The sequence below is a fragment of the Ochotona curzoniae genome, unplaced genomic scaffold (assembly GCF_017591425.1).
Source record: "Ochotona curzoniae isolate NIBS_2020 unplaced genomic scaffold, NIBS_Ocur_1.0 contig_3432, whole genome shotgun sequence".
NCBI classification, from domain to species: domain Eukaryota; kingdom Metazoa; phylum Chordata; class Mammalia; order Lagomorpha; family Ochotonidae; genus Ochotona; species Ochotona curzoniae.
Window position 1 is genome coordinate 9,440,242 of NW_024465859.1, and position 18,150 is coordinate 9,458,391.

The following is an 18,150-nucleotide window of genomic DNA, read 5'->3' on the forward strand; positions in this document are numbered from 1 at the left end:
AATAATCTCATTGTTAGATCCTGTGAAGCACATGAGCTTTTAAGTAATTATTAAGTTTTTCAACACATATCATTTTATAATTCAACCTATCACCATATTCCAAATTTTAAAAAAATTATGACTTAATTTCCTCTCTATAATGTGCATCTTAATTTCAAGTTTATCAGTTGTTTAGCTTCAGAGATCAAGCAAGAGTAACAAGGTTAGTTTAAAAAATCCTTGCAGAAATCTTACATCCACTTAATTTCAAATCACCACATCCTGCTATCTTTAGTATTCCTACAGAAATACTCCACATCTGAAATAATGTTAAACAAATGGACAAAAATCATGTAGTTACTGGGAGTGAGGAAGAAATGATTGCATCATCACTGCCATTTTGTAGTGGATCGGTTTTAAACTGGATCAGGTTTGATTCAATCTTGTGAATTCAGTTTGATTTTGTCAATTGAGACACAGAATGAATTTTAATTTATTTTGTGTTCCTTAACTTAAGGAACATTAAGATCTCTGCTTTTATCTGCTTGTTCATCCATTCACCACACACACACTCACTCACACATATCAGACATATTCATTTGCACTTACAAATTCGCCTATGCTTAATGTATTCTTTATTTAACAATATAATTGAGAGCGGATTTTCCAACGTTAATAAATATGACTTGAAAACTTGAGGGATGTAGCTTTTCACAATGTTCATAAGCCTACCAATGTCTTTTGAGTTGGTTATGAGCAACATAAATTAGAACCCAAAACTGTGACAATATTCTACGCAAGCAGCTGAAGAGATAAGCCTTTCTCCTGAGCTGATATTATAACTTGAATTGATCTATCAAAAACAGGTCCATTTAAAAATATATAATGTTTTATCTTAAATTTTCAAAAAGTGACATTTCTATTTTATTTGATAAAATACCTGCATTAATGTTAACATAAACTTTTTTTCATTGAATGATAAACCACATGCAGATAATAAAGTATTACACTGGTAATAGGGCTAAATAATGTGACTTCACTGGTCAGAATACAGAAGCATGATTTTCTAGAACTTCGGTACTCTCATAAATCAAACTGTGGGTAACAGCTTTACACAATAATTTTTTAAAATTTATTTTTAAACTTTATTTTAAAGTTATAGAGAGATATTGATCTTCCATTCATTGATATACTCCTCAAAAAGCTCCCATCAGCATGGGCTGGGCCAGGCTGAAGCCAGGAACCAAGAGCTTCTTCAGAGTCTCCCATGCAAGTACATGGGCCAGAAGACTAGAGCCATCTTCAGTTCTTTTCCTAAGCCATTATCAGGGTATTGGCTCAACAGTGAGAGATCTAGGACTCAAGCCAGTACCTTTACGGAGCACTGATGTCATAGCCGGCAGCTTTACCTGCTAAACCACAAAGTTGGGCCTTATAGGATAGTTTTCAAATACTTAACTCCCTTTTTAAATGTTTTTGTTATTTTATGATACAATTCCATAGGCTCCGTGATTTCATGTATCCCCTCCTCAAATCTACTACCCCAACCTCACTGATTTCCCCTATCTTATTACAATACTAAAGTTCTTTATAACCAACCATACGTCCATCATTCTGCTATTTAAGTGTGTCCATAAATACATACTGGCATAGACACTGGCAGAAAGTCCAGCATCCTATATCAAGATATATTTAATGATTTCATTGGGAGTCCATCTTTGATCTGAAAGTAGAGATGCAGACTGCATTGTATCCTCACATCTAGATATAGTAAGATATAATAATCTCTATTACACAGTGGTGTGGAGGACACAAAAGTGTGAAGAGAATTATTCCCCTGCAGGCAAGGCTGTGAGGACCTTTTCTGCTGCATCACAGGGCCAAGCGGATATCTCTGAAACCACCTGAAGGCAGATCCACCTCCCTTTGCATGAACACTGGGACACCCCGCTGAGAATTCTGCAATCTATTTAGGCATTATTTGCTGTGATAAGTTGGTTTTTACTATCAATGTGAGCTTGAAAGTTAATGTTGCTAATAACATCTTTTTTTTTTTAAGAATTATTGCAAAGTCAGATATACAGAGAGGAGAGACAAAGATCTTCTTTCTGTCAGACGATTCACTCCCCAAGTGACTGCAACAGCTGGTGCTGTGCAGATCTGAAGCCAGGAGCCAGGAATCTCCTCCAGGTCTCCCACATGCATGCAGGGTCCCAAGGCTTTGGGCCATCCTCAATTGTTTTCCCAGGCCATAAGCAGAGAGCTGGATGGCAAGTGGAGCTGCTGGGATTAGAACTGGTGTTCCTATGGGAACCCAGTGTGTTCAAGGCGAGGACTTTAGCCACTAGGCCATTGCGCTGGGCACGCTAATAACATCTTGACAAAAGGGCATGTTTCTATTCATGCTGTCTCAGCTGTCCTCATTGACTGTATGCTAATCTAGGGTGTTAAGTTCATAGCTGTAGTGGTAATCTGTGTTTAGGATTTTTTCCTTCTTTTCTTGATCATTAGGTCTCTCCTTCTGTGATGCATTTCCTCTCTTAACTGATTCAAGATTAAGTTGTAGAATGAGGATTGTATTAGGAATGTGTTACTGATATGCACCATCTATTGAGAATTTCCTGACCACAGGGATAACATCCTGCTTTAAGGTGAAAAAAAAAAAAGCAGATTTATCCTTGGAAACGCCCACTTAACCACGATGTAAAAAGTCTATGCCAGCCTTTGTGACTGCTTCTGTATAAATAAAGGGGATAGCTTTCTTGCATGTCTATTATGATCATGAAATCGTAGTGGTCCATTTCTTTTCTCTTTATGCCTATTCCATGTACCTTTCTCGAGTTTTGAACTCGGCTGGAGCTGGCCTCCAGCAATGTGTTGTGGTGAGGATTGCTTTTGGCCAATCTAATGGGAGTCTGTGCACCTCCTGTATGTTGTTTCCCAATTCTTTCTTCACATAAGGGGATTTTTTGTTTGTTATTTGACTGAACATATCTTTATACTCAGCCTCTTTTCCTATGCCTTCTGGAGCTGCCATAACTCTTACATTTGGTCTTTTAATAGTGTCTCTTAATTCTTGAATACTTTTTTTAGCTTGAGCCAGCTCCAGTTCCACCTTTTTTATTGTTTTCCCACTGTGGCAAGAAACATCTTCTATTCTGAGATTCTTTCTTTCGCCTCCTTCATTCCATTTTTGAGGCTTTCCACTGAATTTTCAATTTGCTCTATTGCGTCTTTCATTTCTAATAATTCTGCTTGATTTTGTTTCAGTGTTGCTACTTCCTATGTGACATATTCCTTAAATTCCTGTATATGCTTCTCGTCATTGATAAAACCTTTACAACAACTTTTTCTCAAGTTCTTCATCCCCCATTTCCTCAATATATTCCTCATTTAACTCTGAGATTGGCAAAGACTTTTGCAGGGGCATCTTCAGTAATATTCATTGTGCCTCTGTCTCTTCTTTTGCTTTTGGTTACTGCACTTTTGGTTAGCAGATTCTTCTCCTTCAGGCAGGTTTGTAAGCTGTCACTAACGGGTCTATCATTCAATTTTGCTGACTGGGTTTGATACCCAGTTCTTTATATGTAGTCACCTCTGCCACTTCCTGCAGCATGTTTCAGGCATGGGTTCTTGTGTTAGACTTCCACCATGGTCTCCATAGCCCAGCTTGTGGCTTACCACTCCCTACCTAATGTGACCCTGTTCTGGGTCTGCACCATTGCCTGTATAAACTTCCTCCCATATTTGGTTTAAGCAGTTCCCAGAGTTAGAGAGACACCAGGTGTCCTAAATAATTGGGTTTTTGGTGGTTCTGATCTTGCTGGAACCTGCTGGCCCATAGGCCACCCAGACCTATTTTGATTCATAGGACCCATAGGATATCACCATTGGTACTCTTTTCCCTGTGGGACCAGTGCAATGTACTGAACTGGAAGTTATTTCGCTCACAGTTTAGCATATAAGCAGCTCACTGTTGTTCCTTCAGTCCCACAGCCTTTGCCACACTGTACAAAAATGGTGCCTGACATGACATTGAAGGAGTTCTGAATCTGTTCGCCATTAGGTCTGGAGGCTACCAGGACCTATTTAATCTGGTAACATTCAATTAAAACCCAAACAATGAATTAGTAATGCCTAGAAGCACATAAGCTACTGGAAATCAAACAATATAGTATCTGTAGAAACAAATATGCCACCTGAATCTAATTATTTTTCTTTAATAGAAGGGTGGATAACAACATGTGAGAAATAAATGTGTAGCCTATTTAAACATTTTAAGCATTTGTATTGCATTTCTCAATTAAGTAGTATGGGAAAAATGATTTCCCATCTCCCCTAAAAAAGAACTGAAAACTGGTTTCAGGAGCTAGTGCTGAGTTTCAGGGGATTCAAGCCAGTGCTTGTGAGGCTGGTATTTCATATGGGCACTGGCTCAAGTCCCAGCTGCTCCACTTTCAATCCATCTCCCTGTTAATGACTTGGGAAAAGCAGAAGATAACCCAAGTGTTTGGGCTCTCGGCATCCATGTGGGACTCACCGGAGACCTGGATGAAGCTCCTGGTTCTCCAGCCTGGCCCAGTGTGGCTGTTACAGCAATCTGAGAAATGAAGCAGCAGGTGGTAGTGCTCTCTTTCCCTCTAATTTTGCATTTTTAAGAAAGCTAGCATTAATACTAGACTAATGATTATCACAACATCTGTCTTTGAAAGATCCATCTCAGAACTGAGAAAATGCCTATATTGTTGACCAATAGTCAGGAATCTAGGCATCTTATGTTTTGCCTTGATCACATTTAGGTTTTGAGATTTGTGAAATTTTTTTAAAAGGTTTCTTACTGTTCTTTTCAATTTCTTCATCTTACTTTCCCTTAAATATCTTAAATTACTTGCTGAGTTGATTGGTGATATTGCATTGGGATAAGTTATAAATGCAATTTCAACAGACTCTAAGAGGAAAAGAAGGAATACGTTGTCAATGAATTAAGGGATATCCTATGATATATAAATTATAAACACTGATAAAACAGATTTGAAATTTCAGAAGAGTGAAGAATAGCTGTCCTGTGGTTACAGAAGGCAGATACTCATAATGTGAAGAAGATCAAGTAGGGATGCATTTGGGGAAAGAACCCAACTAGTCAAGTAGATGACATAATCTGGAAAACAACTGTGATGGAAAGAGGCTCCAATGGTGAAAGAAATAAAACTCCAATTGGTGTTAGATTCAGACAGGTGCCAATGATATGTTGGACTGAACTGCCTATCAGACCAAGGGAATTGCTATTCTCAATCTGTTACCATTAACCATATTAAGTTAGATAACTAGAAATATAAAATTTTATTCACTGAATTATTGCTTTGTCCTAATTGTCTTCTTAAAACTAAACATCAGGGAAGCAATCAAGCAGTAATGCTGGCACGCAAGAATAGGCAGGAATTTTCTAAGACATTATTTGCGCAGGTACACTGAGAAAACAATGGTGACAAGCAACTACTCCCAACTTTTCGCCTCCTGCCTCTCTGAATAGAAAACATTTACATTCTTTTCTCCCATTTTCAGTCCAGGACATTTCACAATATTTTCAGAGCATTTAGAGTAGATATTTTCATTAAGAAAAAGTTAGAGCAAGTAGCACCGACTTAATTTTGTGTGTAAAAATACAAACAATGAGCCAGGAAGCATTTTTTTTTTTTTACCAAGTCAAGACTGTGATGAATAATTGACTTACTTTAGTAATTGAAAGAAATAATTCAAAGTAAAATAATGCTATAGCTTCTGGAGCCATGGAGATAGTGTACTAAAATTCTAGTACCACTGAAACTGGAGGAAGATGTTGAAGATTTTCTGTCTTAGTTTTGAACCAGCCTTGGGGCAAATTCTAAACTCTTTGAAGATCATCTTCTTTGTCTGAAAAATGGGGATATAGTGACTGCCAGAAGAGAGAATTAAAAATTTTCTTATTTTTTTTCATTTATAAAAAGAGCTTCCGCTTGTAAGAACTATAGCAGTGTAATAGAAAATGCTTCAAATTTAAAATATGCAACCAAGCCTTGAATCTCAGTTTTGGCCTCTCTATTCTTATTTAGTTATATTTTAATAATAGCATTTGCCTTACTTACTTTCCAGTGTTACAAGGATCAAATGATGAAAAATGTTTCACAAAAGTTAGCCCACATTTTTTTCTTTTCTTTTTAAAATTTGAACATCAGATATACAGAGAAGAGGAAAGGTAGAGAGGAAAATCTTCCATCTGCCGATTCACTCCCCAAGCAGCTACAACGGCTGTAGATGAGCTGATCGGAAACCAGGAGTCCGGAGCCTCTTCTGGGTCTCCCATGCAGGTGCAGGATCCCAAGGCTTTGGGTCATCCTAGACTGCTCTCCCAGGCTACAAGCAGGGAGCTGATGGGAAGCAGAGTTCCATTAAAACTGGTGCTCATATGGGATCCTGGCACGTACAAAACGAGTACTTTAGCCACTTGCCTACTATGCCGGGTCCTGCCCACATTTTTCTATTTCTGTCTGCTTTGTATGCTGATCCAGGTATTTTAGATATGGTAAAATGTGAGCTAGACATTCTTTGACATCAAAAAGGATGTAGCTATTTATCATGTATGGTTTATGAGTGTTTGCTCTTTCAACTGTTGATTTGCTAATAGTACCATTGTTGGATTGCCCAGGTTCCTATGAAGTGAGGTGTAGCTAGCTATTTTCTGTCATAGGAATACTATGTAAATTTTCTACATCAATTCCTCTAAACAAAGTAGAGATTTTCGCCAAAAGTCAAATAAATATGATGATCACTGTTACTGCAAATTTTGAAAGAGAAGCACACACACACACATACACACACACACAATTTGGCTGAACTGTAGAAAAACATCAGTTTTATAATTCTGAACTATCTCAAAGATAACAAATACCAGTAGAAATGAGCTGAAGGCTCTGAGATGCCCCATTCTCATTCTGCAAGGTCTGACAGCTGGACCTACTACATAGACGGAGATCTCTGAAAAGTAAAATCTTAGAGGGTTATCAGATATAAGCAGTAATACCATAGTTGGAAAGAATAACCAGTAAACATATTACTAAACTGGGTTGCTAAATGCTAGAGATTCAATGTGCCTTTTACCTAACCTTTCTCTAAGTAAACAGGCAATAAATTTTAGATAGCTGTGCTCAACAATATAGAAAAGAAAAAGTCCATATGTGAATTTCAAGAACATCTAACAGATATAAAAAAATGAGAACACATAAACTTGAACATAAAATAGGGATAATGGCTTCTAGTAGTATACAATATATTTATTTTACCCTATGAATTATACCATTCTTTATAAATATAGATGCAAGATGGCATCCATCTATAAGGGACAGTTTTTCACAGCACTGAAAAAAAAATGGAAAAGAGGGCTGATAAATATAACACAGCAGGCAAAGTTGCCGCCTGCAACACTGGTCCTATATGGCCATTGGTGCTACATTTCTGATGCAGCTCCCTACTAACGGAAAAGAAGCAGAGGATGGCCCAAGTCCTTGGATCCCTCCCACCCACATGGAAGACAAGGCCGAAATTCTTGGTTCCTGGCTTTGGCCAGGTTCAGCCTTCATTATTGTGGCTACTTGAGGAGTGAACCAATCAAAGAAAGACCTTGTTTTATCTGTCTCTCCCTCTCTGGGTGTGATGTTGACCTCAAACAAACAAATCTTTTTAATTTAAAAAAAGGTTGAAAAGAGGACTGACTTAAGATATGAACTCAATAGTGTAACAAAATTGAATTTAATTCTTTTTGTGTTATCAACTAACTTGTATCACTAGATACAACAAATATAGACTAATTTATTTCACTACAACTGATCCAAACATATTTTTAATTATTATAAGTCCTTTAGATCACAATATTAACACTACATAAAACTGTTATGTAGTTTCTGAACAAATATTTTCTCCAATGCCAAGAGAGGAACCAAGTATAATAGTACTTGCATCCTAATAAAGCTTACTTTATCTATCTGAAAAAAAAAACTGAGAAATCAGAATATAATGTTTTCTAGGAACCAATGAATTATGATAGGGCCTAGAAAAATCTCCTTCTACATTGGGTTATATTTTCTAATCTCTTCTTTTGCAGGACTACCTAACTTTAATGTAGGACAAATTAATGTTCCATTTCTAAAGTCTCTCCTTCTCTGTATTGATATACATAAATATTATACATGTGCAAATGCATGATGTATTCATCAGGAAATGTGATTGATAGTACACTTTCTAAATTAAATTTTTTAAATCCTGGACTTAAATCTGTATATTTACATTACACAGCAGAATAATATTTTCTTTTTTATTATTCAAATTGTAAACATATTTAAACTACTCATACATAAAAAATAAATTCATTTATTATTCATACAGAAATACTCATAGACTAACATTGCAGTCCATGATTTACACTGCACAAAAACAATTTTTTAAAGCCATATACTTTTTCAAATTAATATATTTGACTGCTTTCCTCTAATGTTCCTACTTCACCTGCTGCACATCAGACAAGGTAATAATTTATGATAATCATATGAAAATATACAATTAATATTCACCACCTCTCATTTCTCATCACTTTAGATGATCAGTAATGCAGAGTGAAAATGCTGTCAGATTTCTAATTGCTTTGTAATGGGCTCGAAATAGGGAAATCATTAAAGGCAAACAATCTGTCATTTGTCTGTTATTTTAACTATCTATCACACCAAAAAAACTCATTAAAGAAATTGCTAATGAGCTACAAAAGACTACATTCATGGCGTTTCCACAGTAGATTTAAAAGTAATACTAAAAATTGCAGTAAGTATTTCTAATATATGATATTTTTGTAGAAATTCATCAGAAAATATCCATTATCCAGTACATTTTTAAAGTTGTGTGGTTTCATTGTTTTGGCATTTAATCCATCTCTGCAAAAATTCCTTTACCACATAACACTTGTTTTCATCAGTCTCTAACCAATTAAACTGAAAGGTTGCAAGAAGAAGCTGAGAATGTTAAATGTGTTTATTACTAGTAAACTGACACAAGTAATAAAAAATTGTATTATAATCCCAGTGTTATGTGAAAAATATAGTTTTGAATGTGATTTTTTAAATAGTCATCTCTCTTGCAGATTTAAAATGCTGAGGTTGCAATGCTTCATTCATCTTAATAATGTTGGCATCATATAAAATTTATACTTAACTATTTGAATTGAGGACAACAATGTTAAACTCTCACAACACTAATTACTTTGAAACTTTAAGACACTAAACAACATTAAAATGGTTCTTAATTATTTGGGTAATTTTAGGGGAAAAAAAGAAATTATTGCTAAAAATCAGCACACCAAACTATGTCTTTGTATTAATTCCACATTTCTATTTTAGATAATTTTGAAAAAGCCAGTAACAATGATAGTTGCTTTGTTTTAAAAAGAAGGAACATACAAACAGGAATTGGATAGTCATTGTTAGTTATAGAGTGTAGTTGCTTTCATTTTAGAAGAATACACAAGTAATAAAGCATAGACACTGTAATTAAATATGATTTCTATTTTGCTAATAATGAAATAAACCATGAACCTGATTTCCTATAATAAAATATAGGTGTCTTTTAGCATAGTCACACTTCTTGTAAATTTATAGATCTATTTACATCTATCAGAACTCAGATAAATTAAAAAAAAAACCTGAATGCAAGAGTACATTTAGCCAGGCCATAGATAATATACATTACTGAATTCCAAACTAACTTCAAGAGGTTCCATAACACCCTGGAAACATCTTCATTATACTCTCTAATTGACTTAAACAGACTTCATATCAACTGTTTAACACATTTTAACCCACAAATTAACACCCTTTGATCATTCAGATTAACCTTTCTTCTGTGAGCCAATTACATGACAAAAAATATAGTTTTTCCTAAAAAATATATTTAAAAATAGGCTTAAAATCTAAACCTGAAATTCTTGCTTCCTGACTATGGCCAGGTTTAGCCTTAATTATTGTGGCTACTTGGGGAGTGAACCAATAGAAGAAAGATCTCATTTTATCTGTCTCTCCCTCCCTCAGTGGGAGAGAAATATAACAAAGCATATAAATTTGTATTCCCACATGACTCTAAGCGATCACAATAAACTTCAGTTGAACTGGAAGGTGTACAGAAAAGCCTGAGAGATCATAAAAAAGAACTAAAGAAGCACATAGGGAAAAATAAAATGTATTATGCTTACTAATAATTAGAAGACGGATTATACACCTCATCTTTGACAGATTTATTGACTACTAAAACATTAGTTGTGAAAAGGATAATAATCAGTAACAAAATCCCATGTAAAATAAAGACCTCCTAGTGTGAAGGAGCACTAATGCAGTTAAATTAGGGAAAAACAACACCAGGTATGTTCCCCACAAGAATGTACCTGCTTGTGTCTCCTGACAAGTGAATTCCTTGTAAAAACACAATAAATGTTTTGTTCTCGGGTATATTTAGAAACTTCCATTGCCTATACCATTAGCATCAGGACCCATATAAAGAACAGAAAGTTGAAGTCAAGACTACACCTTATAGACCATAAAGCTACTATAAAGCTCTAGATTTACAGGCAACAAAACAGGGGATGACGGGAAGGGGGCGGGGTGCAAGGAGTCGGAGAGAAGGAGATGTGGGGAGAGGGAGGGAGTCCTATGTATGCCTGCAAAAATGTAAAGTGGAAAATAAGAATAAAATAATAAAAAAATAATAAAAACACAATGAATGATCATTGATAGCTGAAAAGAAAAAAGAGAAAAAAGTCGCTTAGACAACCAACAAAGGGGAGAATTAAAAGAACAAACTCTTTCCAGAAGATGAGGTAGGATTGTTCATCAACATTGATTCTCAGTATTTTCTAAAGCTTTATAATAATCTGCCAAAAAAGAGTCCAGAGAAAGCTTCTCTGATTCCATTCATCTGTCCTCAACTTTAATTCTTATTTAAAACTTAACACTTCCTTACATCCTCTAGGATTAACTTCACCTGATTTAAGGAATTTATGAGTCAAGTAATCTCTTCTTGTGATATACCTATAACTTATAAAGTGCCTGATAGGTATTTCCTCTGGCAATAGCACAGTCCACTGTCTTTTCAGTGTGATTTAAATGACTGTCTTTGCAAATAAAGTTGAGCCTTTGGGGAACACTATAGCAAACTCTGTCTTGTGTCTTTTATGACTAATAGATTGTGGAATACATAGAGACAACAGACATTGGTGGACTACTGCAGGCATTTGGTACAGCAATTAAACTGCCATGTGGGCTACCCATAACGTGTGACTGAGTGGCATGCTGCTGTCTCCACTCTGTGCCAGTCCAGGTGGGGGGCAGGGATTATTTACAGTCTCTGTTATGAGATTTGTTTCTGCCCTGAGAAAGCTTGTGAATTAAAATGCTTACATAGTTAAAGAAACAAGACATTTAACATATAGCTTATGCTAAACCTTCGTGAAAAAAATTACAGGGGTTTTACTCTTTCCTTATTCATTTATCCTGCAAACTAAAAGTATGTAATTTAATAAATAGTTGAGTTTCTTTTTATTCTTCCAATCTAATAGACATGACTTTCAATTCTGAAAATTCTTAAAATACAGGTATGAATGCAAAATATTCTAATATATCAGTACTAAGCAGCAGACACTTCAATTGTAACAACAGCAATAATCTCCATAAAGTACCACTTTCAGGCACCATCTTCTCATTTAAAAATTTAAAAATCTTTGGTTGAGATGCATTATTCTGATTTCAGAGAACAAAACCAAAGCACAGAGATTAATTAACTTAAATAAAATTTATGCGGTCAATAAGAGGTAGAGAACATGGGCTAAATATATGTAGTCTGACTTAAATTCATGATCTTCACCTCTGTAGTAACAAAATGTATATTTCTGCTACATTAGTTTCACATAAAATGGATATTTTCCTTCTGATAAGAGTGAAAACTAAATCTCTTATAGATACACATCAATAGGATTCCAAGGAATGTGACATTATAGCCAGTATGCAGTTGTTAAAATGACAGGCATTCTGACCTCAGAAAGTTTGGGAATCAACATAGTCACATATCTTCAAAAAAAATGCCTATTGTCATGGGAAGAATGCAAACAAACATACACACACATACACACATATACAAATAGACAGCATAGTTATATTTGTACGTGTATGTGTACGAATAAAGAATGTAAATAAAGAGGATTTACAAAGAAAGCTGACAGAGGAAGTAATTTCTAAGGACCAGGCTATTATGCAAGTCTTGACATGGAAGAGACCACCTATAAAGGGAGAAAAAAACACTACAAGAAAGTGCTAGGTCATTAAAAGTAAAGGGAAACATCCAAACAAGATCACGAATGAAGTGTCAAGTAATATTTAAACATTTTAGTTAAGCGATGAGGTTGGAAAATTAAGGATTTCATTTGGGAATTAACTGAATACCAGTGTAAGGGGTTAATAATATAGTCATCTACTCATTATAGCAGCCACCTGTGGCTAGAATTGAGCTGTATTTGCAGGTAAAACACACATCAAAATTAAAGATTTATCAGGAAAAAAAAAAAAACGCATGTGGTTTTCATTTGTACTTCCCTAAGAGCGATGGAGCCTGAGAAGTATTTAATGTTAATTAACCATTCTAAGTTGTTCGAAGGAAAATGCCTGCTCCTTTCCTTCACCCATTTCATAACAGGGTTGCTTGTTTTTCTGTTGCTGAGATTCTGAAGCTCTGTAAATCCTGGACATTAGTCTGCTGTGCAGTGTGCCAAGATTTTTATCCACTGGCTCTCTCTTTGCAATGTTTATAGTTTTCTTAACTGACATCACACTAAATGGAGAAAGATTGGAAGCTTTTCCATTAAGATCTCAAACTTAAAAAGGAGTTCCACTTTAACCACTGCTATTCAACATAGTATTGGATGTCCTTGCTAGAGCTATAAGGCAAGAAAAAGAAAATTTAAAAATTTAAATTGGAAAAAAGGAAGGACTAGGAAAGGTCTCAAACCCCTACTGAGCCATGTGTGAGCCATACGTGGGTATGGACAAACCATGGCTGGGCTGGAACATCCAACAGCAAGAACCAGATTGGGTGGAAGGCCAGTCAGGAAAAGCCACAATTCCTGCTATGACAGGAGGTGGACTGAGTAGGGTTGGCTCATGGACCCACTGGTAAGCGTGAAACTTGGCATTGGGAGCGGTTCTGATGGAGGAGCCTGGGCAACTCCTCTGGCAGGACACAGACCTGGCAGGTAAGCGCAAGAAACATGATAGGAAACAGCCCAGAAAAAGGCCATGGAAAGCTACCCACTGGCATACAATTGGCAGACCTGGGGGCAAGACCAGGCTGAATCTGTCCACGTCATCCACTGGCAAATCCAGGCACCAGTGTAGGTCGACCCAGGGTCAGTCGCAACAAAGACTAGTGCACATTATGGAATGCCAAGGTGAGGTTGCCTGTAGCGGAAGGGACTGCAGCGCCCAACCAGCCTGAGAACAAGAAAGGAAGTGGGCAGAGCCGGCAGGGGAATAAGGGAGGGTTCCTTTGCAGGACAGCTACTTCCGCGGGAGAGCATAGGCTGGGATGGGGGCAGACCAGACTAGGCAGAGCTGCCACACTTGTCCACCTCATGTGGACTAGATCAGGGAAAAGCCGGGCTGGGCAGATTATTCCTACTGGTGCAAACAAAATTAAAGTGGGCAAGGGTTGTTTGGGCTTAGACACAGCATCAACTGGAATCTGGGAGTGGGAGAGGCCTGGGAGGGAAATAGTGGGCTCATCCCTCTTGGGTTACCACTTCCACAGGAGGACATAAAACTAAGATAGCGGCTGGGGTGGAATGGGGTGTGGGACAGACTGGATTACTGCTACACTTACTGGCAAACCAGGGTAGGGGGTGGGCCTGGTTGGGGTTATTGTGGGTCGCTCCAACTAGGCTGCAGCTCCCACTGGTTTAGGTGAGGGCCAAGTATGGGCGGAGCAGAACCAGGCTGGACTGCAACACCCATTGGTTCCAGTGGAAGTCGGGAGTGAAAACAGAACCAACCCAGCAACTGCAACCACCAGCTGATTGGAGCGATGGACGGTCCCAGGCCCTGTACTTGTTAGCACATACAAGAAGTTTCTTTGGAGATCTTCCTAATCTAAATGCTGGACTCAGAACCCTAGCGAAGAAAAGAGAGAAGACAGAACAGGTCAACCAACCATCTCAGCTATGATGGACTATGTCAATCAGTGGGTTTTTCAAAGCCCTCATAGTGCTTGGAGTGGCAAGATTGACAGCAATTCATAACTGTTGCAATATCAAAACCACTTGAGCCTCAGAGCATCAAGAACCTCAGAGCATGCCCTACATCCGGGACCTGGGGAGGGTAGGAAATTGGGGGGCCTTCTCCCTTTATACCCCCCTTTAAAGATGAAGGAAACAATATGGAAAACATACTAGTATTATCCACTTTCCTGTAGCCCTTGAACCTTCTTACCCTAATTAACTATGTAAAGAATGTCAAAATAAAATTTTATAAAAAAAAAATTTTAATTGGAAAAAAGGAAGTAAAATTATTCCTGTATGCACATGACATGATTTTACACATTTGAGAACCAAAGATTCAATCAAGACTATTAGAACTCATAAGAGTTTGGCAGTGCAGTAGGTACAAAAGCAACGACATAAATCAATGATCCTAGTATACATAAAAATTCCATGGCTAAAAAAGAACTTGTAAGTTCGGTCCCCTTTTCACAACAGCAGAGAAGAACCTAAAATACCTTGGAATAAACCTAATCATGGATGTGAAAGACCTCTATGATGAAAATTACAAAACATTAAAAATGATCAATCGAAAACATAAAACGATGGAGAAATAATCATGTTCCTGAATTGGTAGAATCAATTTCATATAAATGTCCATATTATCAAAAGTAATATACAATTTCAATACGAACCCAATCAAAAAGAAAAGATGATAGAAAAATTAATGCGGAAACACAAGAGACAAAGTTATCCTGAAGGATAAAAATGACACATGTGACTCACACTTGTCATTTAACTTTTTCTTGCTTTTTTTTTTAAAGCTAGTATTTACCCAGTTGTTTATTTTCATTTACATGAAAGGCAGTGGGGGATGTGGAATAGGGAACCAGGATAAGACAAGGAGGAAGAGAGGTTTTTTTTTTTTTTTCATCTGATGTTTCACTCTTCTAACTCTCTCAACAGCTTGGAACGAGTTAACATTTGTGCTTTGTTGGTGTTTGGGGAAGATCTACACTTCTCCCCAAACTAAATAAATGAAATACAAGAGACAACATAACATTAAGGGATTAAATAAATTGCAGTTGCTGTAAGTAAGTAAGTAAATAAATAAACAAATAAATAAAATTGCACCTGAACACCTATACAAGAAAGAATCAAGAAGTGGAGCTGCGAAACTCAAGAGCGAACTTGCTCAAATGGCACCATTCACAGTGTCCATAGGAAGGTATTTATAGTTACATCTCATTCTGTGGCTTTGGGTGTATGTATAGGACTATCGAAAAGATACACCATAGCAAAGACTAAAATCAGATCTGCTGTTAGTGTAATACTTTTTGTGGTCTATCTTTAAATCCTGTGTAGAAGCTACTGTAATTTTTTTTAGATATTATAACTTGCAGGTTTTTAAACTTTTTTTTTTCTAATTCATACCACCATAAAACCAGTAAACATACTAGAATATTTCACCCAGTGTGCTCAAGTTTACTTTGACTTAGACTTGGTCAAATATTAATGAGAAGAAAAACGATGCTAAGCAGTAACAAGTACAAAACCACTTTGATCTTCCAAATACAATCTGTCATATGTGTGTGTGTGTATTTAAAAAACACACTTTCCACCCCTGGTTACAGTACTGGAAGGAAGGTCAACAGACAGCAAGCAGCAGAGAGAACAAAGGAGGGTCAGGAAGGCAGTGGAGCTAGAGCAAAGATAGTGACAACCGACCCTAAGACCACCACCATTGCACAGCTAGTTAGGGGGAACTGTAATTTGTTCCTTAAAGGAAGCTGGTTGCTCTGCTCGTCTGTGAATATGGAACTCGGCATATCTGCACAGGAACAGCCAACTTGCCAAGAACCTGGGCTGTGCAGTTAGCCAATTCACTACCCAGCTTTGATGCTCCGTATCCTCAGCTACAAGCTGAGAATACTAACACCTACCTTAGTAGTGTTACCCAGCTGACACAGCAAAGTCAGACATAAAGCGAAAGTTAAGTTTTTTTTTTTAAACCGGCTACTAATGTTTGAAAAACAGTAGGTTGATTTTTTTCTTTCTTTCTTTTTTTCTTTTCAGAAAATAATTACTAAACGGGTGGGTACCTCTTCAACAAAACCCAAACTTATTTCACATGGAGCTTTTTGACGCTCCCTGCTTCTTTGAGTTTTGGAATGGAGAACCTTCTTAAGTGTCCAAAGAGGGTGGAACCCTGTCTCTCCCTTTTTCACACACTCCCTTTCTCGCTGCTCCCCATAAACATACACAAGCACGGGCCAAGAGCATCGCGTAAGGACCAGAGCCGAACCAGCAGAGGCAATCCTGAGGAAGGTTGGGAAAAACGAAATTCGGGATTCCGAGGCACGGCGGGGGGAGGGGGCTGCACGCTGTGACTAAAAGAGGCAATATTCACAGAGGAGAGTTAGAGCCACAGGAGCGACGCTTTTCTCCTCAGCTCCAGGCACTAACCGCTCCAGAGATCCCGCGTGGAGCTGGCCGGTTACCATAGCGACCGTCGTGCTGGGAGGAACGGCGCTGGCGAGCGGTGCGTCAGCCTCTATGGTTCGACTAGAAACGCGGTCTCTTCAGAGCCGGGACTTCCGGCGGAAAAAGAAGGCGGTTCCGAGCCCAGGCAGACGGGTCCCACCGAGTCGGAAACCGTCTTGCCGGTAAGTTGGTCGCGGAGGAAGCCGCCAGGGCTTCCAGTCCCTCCGAGGCAAAGCTGCCTGAGCCGGCTGCCCTTCCAGTGGGTTCCCCTCGCGGGAAGTGTCCGGGTGTGGGGTGTTCCTGGTGTGGTGACTGACAGTTCCGAGTGGACAGTCGCGGGGGGGGGGGTGGCTCTTTTGAGAGATCTGAGGGTACGTGGAGGGAATTCCTGCTCCTTATCTGCGCGAGCTGATCTTAGGAACAGGAGGAGCCTTTCCAGGTCATCTGTAAGGAGTGAACTGGAAGAAAAAAAGTACACGGAATGCTCTCCAGTTCAGTCTGGTTCTTTAGTGTTCTATCGGAACTATTTTTTTTTATTAGTTCATTTTGTAGATGTTAAGCTTTAATGATGTTAATGGGAACCTATTTGTGTATCGATTTTACTCTAAAGTTTAGCACCACCTGGTTTATTACCAAATTGTATTGTTATGCTGTTACCCATGAGAGACAAGCCTAGCTTGTGAAATACCCAGTGGATTTTCCCCAGTTATCTGTATACCTACAAGTAAAGTTCTTGGAGTGCTTTAAGTGAAAACGTGTTCCTTCCCTCAGGCTTGAATTATAATCCGCACTCAGCTAGCTTTAAAGCACTTAGAGCAGGAGTAGTTTGGTGTAAGCAAGCTGTAATGATTCCCATCACTTTCCCTTCAGCTGACCCGAGAGGACCCACTTGGTGCAATGGATGATGGCCTCTGAGCAGATGCCCAGGAAGGATTGGTACAGCATTCTGGGGGCAGATCCCTCTGAAAACGTGTCAGACCTAAGGCAAAAATATCAAAAGCTTGTATTAAAGGTAAGCCTTCTCTTTCTTTTCAGCCACGGAGGGAAACTTGGTTTGCAAGTACGATTTAGATGTCCAAGTATTTCTTGCAAAGGATCCGGGTGGTATGGCACCGGGTGAAGTCACCCTTCCTGGTTTGTGTCTCAGTTTTCTCCAGTCCTGATCCAGCTCCCTGATGATGCGCCCTGGGAAGCAGCAGACAGCAGCCCAAGTCCTGGGGTCCCTGAGCCCAGCAGGGACATCTCAGTGCAGTTGTAGCTTCTGACATTTCCTGGACTTGCCCCCCGACTGTTGCAGCCATTTGGGGAGTGAACCAGCAAATAAAAAGATCTTTCCCTCTCTCTGTAACTCTGTCTTTCAAACAAATCAATCTTTTTTT

General features: G+C 38.2%; 1 protein-coding gene across 3 annotated transcripts in view; it reads left to right on the top strand.

The window, feature by feature from the left end:
* The first annotated feature begins 16,776 nt into the window (after positions 1 to 16,776).
* DNAJC24 (DnaJ heat shock protein family (Hsp40) member C24) overlaps positions 16,777 to 18,150 on the top strand; it is a 55,184-nt gene continuing 53,810 nt past the window's right edge. For 2 of the 3 annotated variants that reach the window (XM_040980035.1, XM_040980037.1), the window contains exons 1-2: positions 16,969 to 17,030; positions 17,642 to 17,783. In XM_040980035.1, the coding sequence (XP_040835969.1) occupies positions 17,673 to 17,783 (111 nt within the window). In that variant the 5' untranslated portion in view covers positions 16,969 to 17,030; positions 17,642 to 17,672. The other variant, XM_040980036.1, reaches the window with a different exon arrangement.